Consider the following 13287-nt stretch of genomic DNA (forward strand, 5'->3'; position numbering starts at 1 on the left):
CGATGGAAAATTATATAATCTTGGGTACTCACTTTGGCAGCAATTGATATAGGAGCTCCTCACACTTCCTCTTCTCCTCGAGGTAGTCCGCTGTCCTCTCCTCCACAAGCGCTTCCAAGTTGTTGGCGTACTGCTCCATCCGAGACAGGAGGTTGTCCAATATGTTCCCGCTCTCGTAATCCCTGAAGGAGTCAGATTAAAACGGGAACGTTGGAAATCACGCGCGTCTTCAGCTTACAAGTCGAATAAACGGTGCGATGCGATGCATTCTATTAGCTCATTCCACCATCTCACCTAGCTGACTTCTCCCATACACGTGTAATATAAATATAAAAATGAATTGTGAGTTAAAACGCTTTCGGTGGATTTATTACTTCTTACTTCGACCTCTCAAGATTTAAAATCAGATTTAGTCTGCTAAAATCGTAGAATAAACTCGTTTTCATGCTCTACCAAATAACACGACGTACGAGCACCTCCCTATGGCGGCACACAATATTCATTGATCAAAAAGCCAGTGGTACAAAAAAATGTAAAATTTTAACTAAGATTCAACACAATGCAAAATATATATGCTTATAAAAATAATGAACGCTTGTTAGGAATATTCTGAAGAAAAAAACTTGACCACTGCCAAATGTATCAAAGCCTGAAGGCCTGAGAATAAGTTATAATAAAATCATGGGTAACAATACTAAAAAAAGAGCCATTTCTAAAACAGAACTATTTACAAGGAAGTTACCAGAATAATAATTAAATTCCAGTATAAAAACATAAATGCATATGAAAGAACAAAATTATTGTTTTGGGACTTCATATGCTATCCATGAACTGAATTCAATTTGAATAGGATAGATAGCTGAATAGGTTTAGATTTCCCAAAATCTATATTACAACGAATTCATCTGTTGTTTTGAGAACTAAATATAAGTGATGATTCCTTCTTCAATACACCGCACAGAATCCTAAACAAAAACCAGCATCCGAACAACCACCAACCATCGCATACGAAGGGATTATGCAAATGGTTTCTATCTACTCTTTCACGTCTCATTCTTAGTGTAGCCCTCTATCCCTTTAATCTAATTTCTTTCAAAATAATTGTTTCCCGGTAACATAGCCGATAAAATTTAATCATTACGACAAATTATCTCCGCCTATTAAATATATCTGACCGACTTCATAGTTTGACGTTAAAGTCTCTACATATTCGTATTCCTATCGATGAATAACTATTCCTTTGTCTTTAATCAAATCAAAATCCCTTAAATTCGAGGTGAATGAATTAGTCATATGCTCAATCTAGAGTTCGGATACAAATATTAAAGCAATTGTATCAACCAATTTTTATTAATAGAGTTTTATTAAAGTATAAGTAAAATCTCAATTAATAGGATTTATTATAAACAATGAACTCTGTTTTCTCGCTCGTTGATACTCATTTATTACATCCACTCGACTGTCTGACATTAAGGATCCATAGATTGTATAGTTTACACATTGTATGAACAGCATTATGATAAAATCGAGGGGATAATGCTTCAATTTCATTTAATTTGTGAAACTTTTGCAAAGTGTGTGTACCTATGGGTGACTATGCGACATTAATTAGCACTTCTAGTACTTTTCTATCATAAATATATTCATACATGTAACACCGTAATATTAGCAAAATTCGGTATAAATCATCTCGGCAGTAGGATACAGGAGGAATAACTAAAATAAATTTAATTGTATACTAGATTAATTTTGAGTTTTTTCCTAAAATAATTAGAATGAGTGTAAAAAGCCTTGGAGAGTTAAAAAAAACCTACCATGAATCCCTGAAGAAGTGCCAAAAATCGATATTTTCCGAAAAGGATTTGCCGCACGAATAAAAGGAGAAGTTTGACCACTTGGCGAGGAGATGATATATAGCACCAATCCCCCACACATACGCCGCCACTTAAGCCGGGATATTTGGCTCTCAGCAGGGGAACGAAAAAGTTCACCTTCTCTCATTATCCTCGTATAAACCCCTTCCATCCTCGGACTTAAAGCCGAAATCCTCCTTCCCGCTCAAGTATCGACAACTATTTTTTTTTGTATGCTCTACGCAGTAGAATTTCCAACACCATAACTGTGGAAGGGTGCATTGAGAGCAGCATAATGTTGTTTCCATCTGTCTTAGTACCTTCCAGATGACAGTAATTTATCTGCTAACTTATAACTTATTGCCGATAATGAAAACAACATATTTTTCTGGCTGCACTCCCAAATTACTTTCCGTCAAACAATTTATCGACATCAACAGTACAAGGAAGGTTTTTTTATCCTAATTTTTTGAAAATTTTCGCATATTAATCCCGTAAGCAATAAAAAATTTCTCGACGTTTGTACTATTAACATCGTTTTAAAAGTAGCATAGAAAATAAACTGAATATAAAGTACAAAAAGGTAATAACTAAGCAAGAAACACGCAATATATGGCAAAAGTACGTTATATTTTTTTAACGATGAAAATAAACATTTGCACACAAGGATGGGAGAAAATACAACCTTCTGGCATAAATTAGAAGAGTAAGTACATCCAGCATAATCTGAGCCTCACCTTCCGTGATTTTTCATCTTTTCCGGTTTCATAATGCGCAAAGAGATTTACGGCGTTTTCGCCAGTGATCCTACTTACAGTTAATTTTAGTCTTAAAGACACATGATAACGTGACTCCTTCAGGTCTAACCTTCAGATTGAAATTTAGACCAGATGATGCCAGTAGGATTGCTAGCGAAACAGATATCAATCAAAACTTTGCACGCGGTGGAAACTCGTGAAAATGGAGAATAATGAATTACCCCGAGGAAAGCTGAGAAGCAACGTTTACTTATCGTCTGTACAGAGAGTGCCCAAGTCAATCACCGAAACTCTGGCTAATATAGAAAAATCAACTCGGTGTAATACCCGAGAGATTAATCCATCATGCAAAGGTTTCATGGGTTTCCCGGCGAGTCTAAGGGTTGATATATTCCTATGTTTGGATGGCGTAGCTTGCCATCTTCTTAAGGGTTATCTTTAGTAGAAGTTGAGAAAATGCCAACCTGAAGACGATGGCAGACTTTGCCCTCGAGCCGTCGGGAAAAATCAACCCTTGGACCCAATTGGAAACCCGGAAACCAATCCTACTGCTAATTCGCCTAGAGTCTTAAGACCTTTCCTGATTCGCGCACTCCTTCCAAGTCCATTTGGCGCTATTTATCTCTCGTCCGGCCACACCTTGGATATGGAGAGAGAATATGAGATCCAGTGCAGAAATACTGAATCCGCAAACTTAATAAAACATAATAAAAGCTGTGACATTCGTCAAAAAGTGATACGGGCATAGAGAAAGCTTTACTTAGATTTTAAATGAATTAGTCTGGGCGCTGCTAGAGACTCGGAGGCTACACGCTAGCCATAGAGTGCTTGAGCAGTTCAGGATGGACATCTTTCAGAGCCACAAGGAGAACATTACCATGAAACCTCACTACATTTCGAGGTGAGGTAGAAAGGATAATTATGAGAGAAATTTTTCCGAAGGGTTTGGTGTAGAAATTAATATTTCCCACGAAAAATATAGGGCTTCTATAAATGATTTACGGAACTGCTGATATTTAGAATGTGTAATCTACGTACCTGTATTACTTACATTCTACGGCAAACAGCAAAATCAATAAATTTTAAATCGACTCATCGGTTTCGAAGTTATCAGAGATTTGTGTTGTTCACAGTTCCATCCATTTTATCGAGCCATCAATTTTATTGGCATAAACAATTTGTTTTCGGAAAACTGCTACTACTAGACCTGGCTTTCTGATACCAAAAGTACAAGTTACTCAAACGAAAACTATGGGAATAACAAGCGCTCAAATTATGGCAACTTGAAAAACGCGGAAAAACGGTAAGTTCAGTAAATACTATGAAGTCAAAGATTTGTTAAAGTAACATGTCCAACGTAGATATAATCTTTCGTGTGTGCTTTTCGTTGCAAAAAGAATTTGCTTCGTTTAGACGATAGAGCTCCTCAAATTCGGTTATCTTGCATATTTGTTGCAGACAGTAGTATGCACATTTCCTTTTTTGTTGTTTACGGTTCATGTCGTAAACACCCCCTGCCACACGCCTATTGAGACAGAGCCTAGAGTAGCATGTAGATCTATTGAGACCGAGTTCATGAGTTTTTCAATTGCCATTGAATGATTTCTTCTACTTACTTGTTGAGCCTCCGGATGGCGGCCTTGAGTGCTTGGAAGTCGGGCCTCTCCTGAGGCTCCTCGGCCCAGCATCGCCTCATCAGCGACGCCACTTCCGCCTCGCAGGCGTCCACGAGGCCCGCCTCGACCGAGGGGCGAAAGGCATCGGCCCCTTCCTTGCCAGGGCCCCCGCACACACGCATCACAATGTCTGCAACGATGGAATAGAGTAGAATTGCTTTATTATCCCAGGACGACGGGCCCTTGAGGTCACAAAATGAATGTCAAAATCGAAATTAATTTACTTAAATAAGCTGTACCCTTACTAAGATGCAATGTGTTTAATATCAAAACATGGTTACCAGAAAAGAAACCAATCATTGACCATGTATTTAATGCATAATTTTATCCTAATCAACATGGAAAAAATAAGCAACAAATAGAAATAAGGTAAACCAATTGATTGATTGGAATTACGACGAGGCGAAGGTAGCCTAGAGCACTTAGACCTAAGTGGTCCATTGAGCTACCCACCAATAACTGGTTACCCGTAAAGCTCAATATCCTTGCTGAAGTATATCAATTCGTCCACAAGTAGGTAAATTTATGATCTCTCTGGGCTCCAAAAATGGTTAGCCCAGGTGAGGACACCCTATTAAAATAAATTATATCACATAAAAAAACGTGAAAAAACCAATCAAAATATAAAAAGGATTCAAATTGAGTGAAAACAATATTTTTCGTACTAGATGAGTTTAAAAATGTATCCGGTACTGCGGAATTTTTAATCTTCTTCTTGGTCTTACGGAATCACTCAGGTCACCAGTTATAGAATCCTATGTGTATCGGAGATTTTACAAGGATAGGATTTGGAATATTAAAAAAAGTTGACCATTTTTCTATGTTCCAGTTTCATTCGGCTAAAGTTGACGAATGGAAAGGGGTATTACATGCTCAAAAATTGTCGCGTCGAAAATGTATCTTATTCTGATATTGAACAGGGTTTGTAACGTTTTTGTGTGGAGAAAGATTTGGAAATGTTTGGGTACGGAATGGGAGTGGGTTGGGGTCGCGGGACGAGGAAATAAGGGCAGAGAAAATGAGATTAGCAGCTGAGATGGAAAAAGTTTCTGTTAATACTGGATTAGATCTCTTGAAGAACTTTCGTGAAGGCAACGTCACGATCGCATTTTGTGAAATCACGGACTAAACGTATGAGCTTGTTGGGAAACTGGAGTCAGACTCGGGGTAAAACAAATAAACGGTTTCAAATCCCTTAGTCGTCTGAGTCTGCATGGTAACAATGAGTTCGTTAACTCATTGTTATCAATGGAAGCTTTATGTTTGGGATTGTGGAGAGATATTTACGTTAGTTGCTCCTAAAATCGTCTTCAGTATTCCATTGAAATATTTAGGCGATACACCCATTCGTTTCTTCAGAATGACCCGCTGCTATATTGCTACACTGATTGTGAGTGGTAACGAGGTCAGAATCTAATTTTGATCAATTTATACGACTCACCTTGATATAAAGGTCGAATCTTCTGAAAAACCATATTTTTGGATTAAGGGAAGTTAAAAATATCTACGCAATGGCATTTCATGCTTAATTTTCTAACAATTGCAAGTAATGTAAATACCGCAGGCGTCCATATTGAATTTAAGTTACACACCCGTCTCTTTTCGTGAATGGGCTTATTTAGATCGCCTTCAAAAATAAGCAAATAAGTTTATTAACATATTGCAGGGTTCAACAACGTAACTGTAACAATTCGACAGCTAAAAGGATTGGGGATATTCATCTAGAGCCTCATATCCTCAGAATGGTAGGATGTAGCTATATGGCTACGGTTCTGTTTGGGATTGTGGAGATATTTACGTTAATTTGAGTAAATAAGGGCAACACCTACGGCCAAAAGCATAAAGAAATTCTTATATGCCTAAACAGAGCTATGATTTGATAAAACATAAAGTGACATTCAAACAACCGCTAATTTGTCGATTCAATATAAAATTTCGCATAAAAATTAAAATATTCTCGACTGCTTTCAAGATCCGAGGTGGGAGGAGTGGTACTCATCGCAGCTGGTGATAGGTTGGGAGGAGCAAATGACGTCCTTAACTTTCTGATACCATTTTATGTGAAAGAATAATGTATTTTGATGTTCCTACACCAAAAACTAACGAAAAGATGATTTCAGATGAAAATTGGCTCTGTAACTTTTTAACTTCGATCATCATCAGCCTATGAATCTATAAAAGTCGTAAGCATTTATCAACATGTGAAAATAAGCTTTCCTGAATTTACCCAATTCATAATTTGACTTATTGCATGCTTTATACTCTATTTAATTTTTCAATTACCAATCATGTAATTTAGGGTTAAAAATTGCACAAAGATAGTGCATTTGAAAAAAGGAAAAAATCATGAGAGAACATTCACGACTGAAATACAAAGAGGTTACGCATTTCATTCATAAATTACATGTACAAACATCTAAAGCACTGGCAAGGATTGCATTGTAATTTTGAAACTAACAGTCTAAATGATTTTTTAATCCAGCCTTCTAATATATTTTTGATTCTAAAAGAGGAATCAAAGACTCATTTAACCTTCTACTGAGTTGAAGGTCATCGATGAGAAATTTACAAGTTATATTTCAGTAAAAATAGGAGACCTTTTCCAACAAATTAATATTCCTCGTAGGCATGCATGGAGTTCACCTGAAAGAAACTTATCGGACACGCTACCTAACGCAAGAGGAGGTATACCTTAAAAAGGCTCTCGGAAAGAATTTTGAACCACGATCCACTAACGGCCCGGAGCCCCATGATATTGAATGCGAGAGAAGGAAGAGTTATGGCGTAAAAAATAAGGCCCCCGAGCCCCGCGATATGAATAATATTTTGGGATCAAAAAGGCACGACCGAAAATACATAAATCGATGGGAGTGCGAGACGCGAGGCGAAGGGCGAAGGATACCTCCCTCCCCCCCAACCCCCCAGCCCTCACGTATCGTGTCAAGGAAGGTTTACAAGGGCGCCCCCACCCCTGGCGTGCCCTTCATGTCGCTTTTTCAGATCAGTTCCCCCATCGCGAAAAACACTGAAAACCCATAAACGGAACTTTTCAAACGTTTCGATTTTCTTCTCGTCGAATACTGCGGGGTGAATAAAATGGCCATAAACACCAAACGACCCGGTTACATTAGCATTTAATGAAAATATTTTCATCCATGACCTAGGTTTCCAATCGAGTATTTAATTTTTTTATTCTATAATTTCAGAATAGAATTTTACAGCCACGACCTAGGTTTAGATGGCTGACGGTAATGATTATGGTGATGACTCAGTGGATTACGCTCCAAACTGAATGATAGGTCGTGAAATGAATGGTTCTATAAAAGTACTTAATGCTTAATTCATCTCTGAATATATTGATTTGAGAGGCATGGAATAAAACAAATGGAATATGAACTATTTAATCAATTGATGCATGATTCGGTGGCAATCGTGTTCAGCCAAGCTCTCATAATACCCAAGGGTGAAACAAACTGCCCGTTATCTCACACGGTTGATCCATAGTTTCCATAAATTGTCTTGCACTTAACTTGATGAAGTACAATAGTTTGCAAGAAGTTTTTCAATGAAGACCTTATGGTAAATTTGATTAGGAAATTGATGGTAAACAAGTCTTTCCTTCACAAAATGATTTCAAATAAAAGCCTTGTTTTAAAAATGGATTCGAATTTTTGGAATGAGCAATCAGTATCTGATACGATTTGAAAATCGAAGGAAATACTTTACCTCTTATTATTTTAAGAATTTCTCATGAGATAAAAGGGAGCAAAAAAGGGAAAGGTTTCCCTTAAGGTAAAACGGATATTTTATGGGCTTTCTCACAACTAAGCAATTAACAATAGATTATATTTAAGAGGATTTAATCTATTTTCCTTTGAGATGAAAAATTCAATTCTTCGCACAAATGAATGTTTTATTATTTATATATCACCTTCATTTTGCAACTTAATGGGTGAATAATTATGGCTAATGAAGGGAAAAAGAAATCAGAGATGAACGGATATAGAGAAAAGATTCATCTTATTGTTAATCGCTAAAAACAAGCTCATTAACTCTTCACTATGAAGAGAAACGTCAGGACAAAGGAAAAGTTTGAGGTACAGAACCTCCCGGGCAGACCAAAATACGTCTAGCCTATTAAAACTTTAACAAACTCGAATCGATTTTCTGAATAAATAGATGTGGAACATGGTCGGTGACAAAGAATGACTGAAATTTATAAAACAATTCCTAAACTTTGAGAGCAAAAGTTTACCGTACAGAAGAAATCCCCTCAACACGCTAATTATTTCTACGCTAAAAAAAAGAACAACTCAATCCTTGGTGGTGGAATAAACATACAAATTAATTAATCCCTCAGACCAATTGGGAAAGATGATAAATGCGAATGGATTCTCTGTTGAATTACAGATCAATCTCATCCCATGAAGATTGTATTAAACAAACAATTATTCATGACTGCTAACGAATATTTGGTGACTTATTAGTAAATTATGACATAAATAAAAACAATTTTCACTAACCGTATACACTGTTTTGTTCAGTTGCCGGTAAAATTTCTTTGCGTTAAGGGAACTCCATACTAATTTCCTAGCATTTTATATTCTTTCTCGGCCACTTAACATCAAGGCAGCATTATCAGTGAAAATCATAAAAAACCGAGGAACATAATAATTTTTAAAAATGCCATGCTCACTTACTATTTTTGCTTTCTTATTTATGAAGGTTTTGGCAATTGCTACTATGAAGTGGTCAGACCAAAGAGATAACTCTGTATTAAACGTTATGCTCTCTAATCACACCGTGATTTTACTCAAAGGCTGGTGCGGATAGGAAAAGGTAGAGTTCGCCCTGATCTAACAATAAGCGACAGACTTGCAATTCCACACATTAATGTGTTCAGTTCCTTTCCCCAGGACACCTCCCATTTCCAAGCATGTAACCCGGTATTTAAATCCAGGACTCCCTGGACAATTTTGAACCACTATCCATAAGATTACCACGCTACCTATTCTCTTTCAATTGGTAACAAAACCTTAATTCTACATACTACTCCGCGAGTTGCCTAAAAAGGCATTAGGCAGGCGGTATTAGGACACCAGCCGTTTGCAAATGCTCAAAAAAATAACTAGGATGTATAATGGTTCTTAATGGTTCTTTATGGTTCGGGAGAGAAACGAAACCAGATCTATCCGCTCGGGAAAATATCTCTATTAATTTATTGCTTCTGCCGTACCTGGAAATATAATGGGGCTCTACTATGATGTTCTATGATTCACTTTTAAATATATCTATTCTCCATTGCTCAAGCAGTCTAAGCCTAGCGTGCAGCCTCCGAGTCTCTAGCGGCTCCCAGCCAAAATCGCTTAACATCTCGGTTAAGCTGTCTGTACGCACGAAGTTAGAAAAGAGTAACATTTTTCACCAAGTGGAATTTCAAACTCACCTCTAAATATCTTGTTTGCTTTCTTTACCTAATTTATGTACCTAATTCTGTTTGGGAAATAAATCACTAGTACTCCTGGCTTCTCATCCCCTCATTAATAATCGATTGATATTTTTCCCTCAACTATTATCCCTTCTCCGTTAGCAGAAATATTTTCTCTGCGTGCGGTACTCACAGGGCGTGGGCAGGAGGGGGAAACACATGGCGGGGGCCACCCCTGGACACCCGTAATCGCTACACGCGGCCCTGCACGGCGCGCAGTCCAGGTTGCACCGAGGCCTCCTTGGTCCCAGACCCATCAGCGGGCTGCGGCACGGGCTGATCGCCGCCGAGCCGCCTCCGCTCCCGCCGCTCGGAGACAGCGGCAGCCGGAGCAGGCCGGAGGACGCGATCGGCGTGTGGGTCGGCGAAGACTCGGACCAATCCGTCTCCTCGCTCTCCTTGGGCGGGGCGAGACGGGGATCGGCGGCGGGAGATGGCGGCGCATCTCCCGAGGAGGATTGCCCCACGGCACCCGGGGCGCGGACGGTTAGCAACGCGTCCCCGGCCGATGCCCTCCTCCCCGCCGCGGGCTTTCTCGCCCTCGGGGGCGGCGACGGAACCTCCTGGGTCCCGACCGTTGAGGCCCTCCGCCTATCCGGGACAGAAGGGGGAGTCGGAGATCCTCTTGCGGCCATCTCTCAAGAAGAATCAGCAGTCGTTGCGGAAGACGTCCGAGTACACTGTAGGCTCCATTCAGGCGTGATGTTTTGTCACGGACAGAGTAATACGGTTTCCTTAATCGCCTGGGTTGGTCCGCTGTTATATCACAGCTGGGTTACACCGGTGCTGTATCATGGCAAGGATGCACAGTGGGTTAGACTCCCCAGTCAGTCACGACCGGTTAGGACCGCTTTAATATCACGGCTGTGTTAGACCGCTGTTCTATCGCAGATGTGTTCTTTCTCGGTTGTTGTCAACTCGTGATTTGTCGTAGCTGGGATAGACAGCGATTTTATCACGCCTCGGATGGACAGGTGTTCTATCGCTGCTAGGCTAGAACGCTGTTCTATCACCGCTGGAGAGGAGTGGCATTCCGTCTCGAGGGTGATGGACCGGTGCTCTATCTCTGCTGGTGCGGTCCGGCCACCACGCTACGGTCGACACTGCATCGGCTGGGGGGTCGTGGCTTAATCACTACGATCGTGGAAGGGAATGTGGAGCAGTGATGAGTATGGCGTGGGGTGGCAGGGAGGAAAGCGGGTCAGGGGGGTGGAGGAGGGGGGCGCTTGTGGGTTGGGGGCGAGGGATTGGAGTAGGGGGCGGTAGGAGGCTGTTGGATTAGCGGAGACTGGATGCGATGCTGGACGAGAGTGGGAGAGGGGCTGGCTTACTGAAGCGGAACTTGTCGAAGAGTGGCGAGGTTTTTGGAGTCTGCTAGGTCATGACGTGTTTGTGTTCCGGCGGGAAGACGGGAGAGGAATTGTATAAGAGAAAAAGGACGAGACGGAGAGAGATTTTCAGTCCACCCTGAGGGCAAAAGGAAACGTAGAAGGCTCTTTCGCTGAGTGGTAAGAAAAGAAGACACGGAGGAGAGAAAGACTAGCGGGGAGAGGAAGACAGAGGAAATGGTGGGAAATGACCGAAAAAACGTCAGCTTTTGCGGGAAAGCGAAGGAAAGAGATTGGAGGGCGGAGAAGGACAACAAAGTACGATTCGTTTTGGGCCGAGGAAATTGGATGAAGGAGAGCACGGCGGAGGGACTAGAGCCGGAGAGTTCTTTCCTTTCTTTCTCGGCGGAGCACCCTTGGGGATTAGTTCCGGGATCAGAAAAAGGGCTGCGCTCCCTTACGGCGGCGCCTTGGGGAGGAGAGAGAGGTCGTCAGAGGAGTTGCCAATCACCTCTCGAGGAAAGAGAACGAAAGGAAAGGACGAGAACGGAGTCCTTCACGGAACGGGGTCGACGATCAAATTGACCCGATGCTTGTGGCGACGGGGGAAAGGCGCGCGGTGCTGCATCCGAGGAAGGAACCGTCAGAGCCGCGGGGGGTCGATGAAAAGTCTCCGCCGAAAGGGGATGTTGACGGCGCGAAGGATAGAGTCGTTGGAGCGAAAGCAGAAGGCGTGAAAAATATCTTGGGAGCTATTGAAGCGGAGAAATTGTCAACCCTCTCTCTCTCTCATGGCGGGCCGTAATCGGAACCGTTCGGTCTAGAGCACCACAGGAGTCGAAGGCCGTCGTCTTCGGGTTGATGGCGAGATAAGTTGGGACGGCTCACTCCGAAAACGCTGACGTTACAGGAAAGGAGGCCGGAAGTTTTTCGGAAGTTTCCACACGAATTACCACACGTTCATCGAATGCTCACGTGACGCAAAACGAAGCAAAATGCCCTGCTGACGAGGGGATATTCTCTGTAAGGATTATAAACCTTTCAGGCTCGAGAATAACACTCCATTTTCTTGATTTGAGCCGCTGCGTTGCGTAGAAAGTGTCCCGGAAGACGAAAGTAGTGTTTCTCCCTGCGGATTAAGAGCCCTCCGGGGTCGAGGATAGCACCCTACTGAGGGAATTTGTTTTCTTGAGACGAGATCAGATCGTTAAGGAGAATCACGTGGTAACCAGGGCCGCCAAATAATGCGAAGGGCCCAAGTATGCCTTTCCAGGACGGAAGATGACGAAGGGGTGACTTCCGCCTCGGGCGATACTCTTCTGTCTTTCCGCCGCCTCAAAACACCATGTCGCCACACGGGCGTGTGCGAACGGATCGCACGCGACTGTCTTCTGTTTTGATTCCAACGAGAGGAAGACCGGAGGCGTACTGGGAGGAGGGGGAGGGGTGGCGGAAGGGGTAAGGGATGGGGGAAAGGACGCATGCGCCGCGGGAGGAGCGAGGTTTATCCAGCTGGAATTAAAAGGAACGAAAAAGAAGCGAAAATAAACTGACGAGAAGAAAAACGCCGCCCACTTTCCCGACCTACCGACGACTGAAATATTCCCAAGAAAGAGGAATGGAGAACGAGAAATAATAGAGATTGGGAAGAAACGGACAGAGCTAAAGGGGCCCGAATGAAAAATGTAGGGAGATGTGAACTGACTGGCGAAAACAAAAGAAAACAGAAAATAACGTCTTAAACACCATAAAATATGCATAAGGCTGCTTAGCTCATCCATTACATTGTGCATTAATTGATGAACTTAAGATTTCTATGACAGGGTCTTCTTGTCTAATGTTTACGCATTTTAATTGTCATTGAAGAGGGTGGAAACTTCGTAATGCTAATCGAACGTAGTTTTCAAGCAAATAAAATGAAAAATGATTGAACACCATTTCACAGCATTGTAAACAGCTAGCAGTCACTCTTATACTTTTCTTTATTATGATAAAAATTCGTAAAGCCTCTCTATAAAGTTTGAAAATTAGGTGTACAGCTCTCAGTTATGTTCAATCAAACTCTAACTATACTCTCAAGGGAATTATGCAGACTAACAAGGACGCGAGAGATCAATTTCACAACTATTCCCGGAAAATTGAGTTATCAATCGAGTATAGCGCTTTCTTACTATTTGGAGGAAA

General features: G+C 41.4%; 1 protein-coding gene across 1 annotated transcript in view; it reads right to left on the minus strand.

The window, feature by feature from the left end:
* The window catches only part of LOC124163312 (atrial natriuretic peptide receptor 1-like), an 897209-nt gene that overhangs the window by 114493 nt on the left and 769429 nt on the right, over nt 1–13287 (minus strand). The window contains exons 18-19 of the mRNA XM_046540130.1: nt 4228–4417; nt 33–182 (exon numbers count right to left, since the gene is read on the minus strand). Coding sequence (XP_046396086.1) covers nt 33–182; nt 4228–4417 — 340 coding nt within the window. The remainder of the gene's footprint in view (nt 1–32; nt 183–4227; nt 4418–13287) is intronic.

The sequence above is a fragment of the Ischnura elegans genome, chromosome 8 (genome assembly GCF_921293095.1).
Source record: "Ischnura elegans chromosome 8, ioIscEleg1.1, whole genome shotgun sequence".
Taxonomy (NCBI): Eukaryota; Metazoa; Arthropoda; class Insecta; order Odonata; family Coenagrionidae; genus Ischnura; species Ischnura elegans.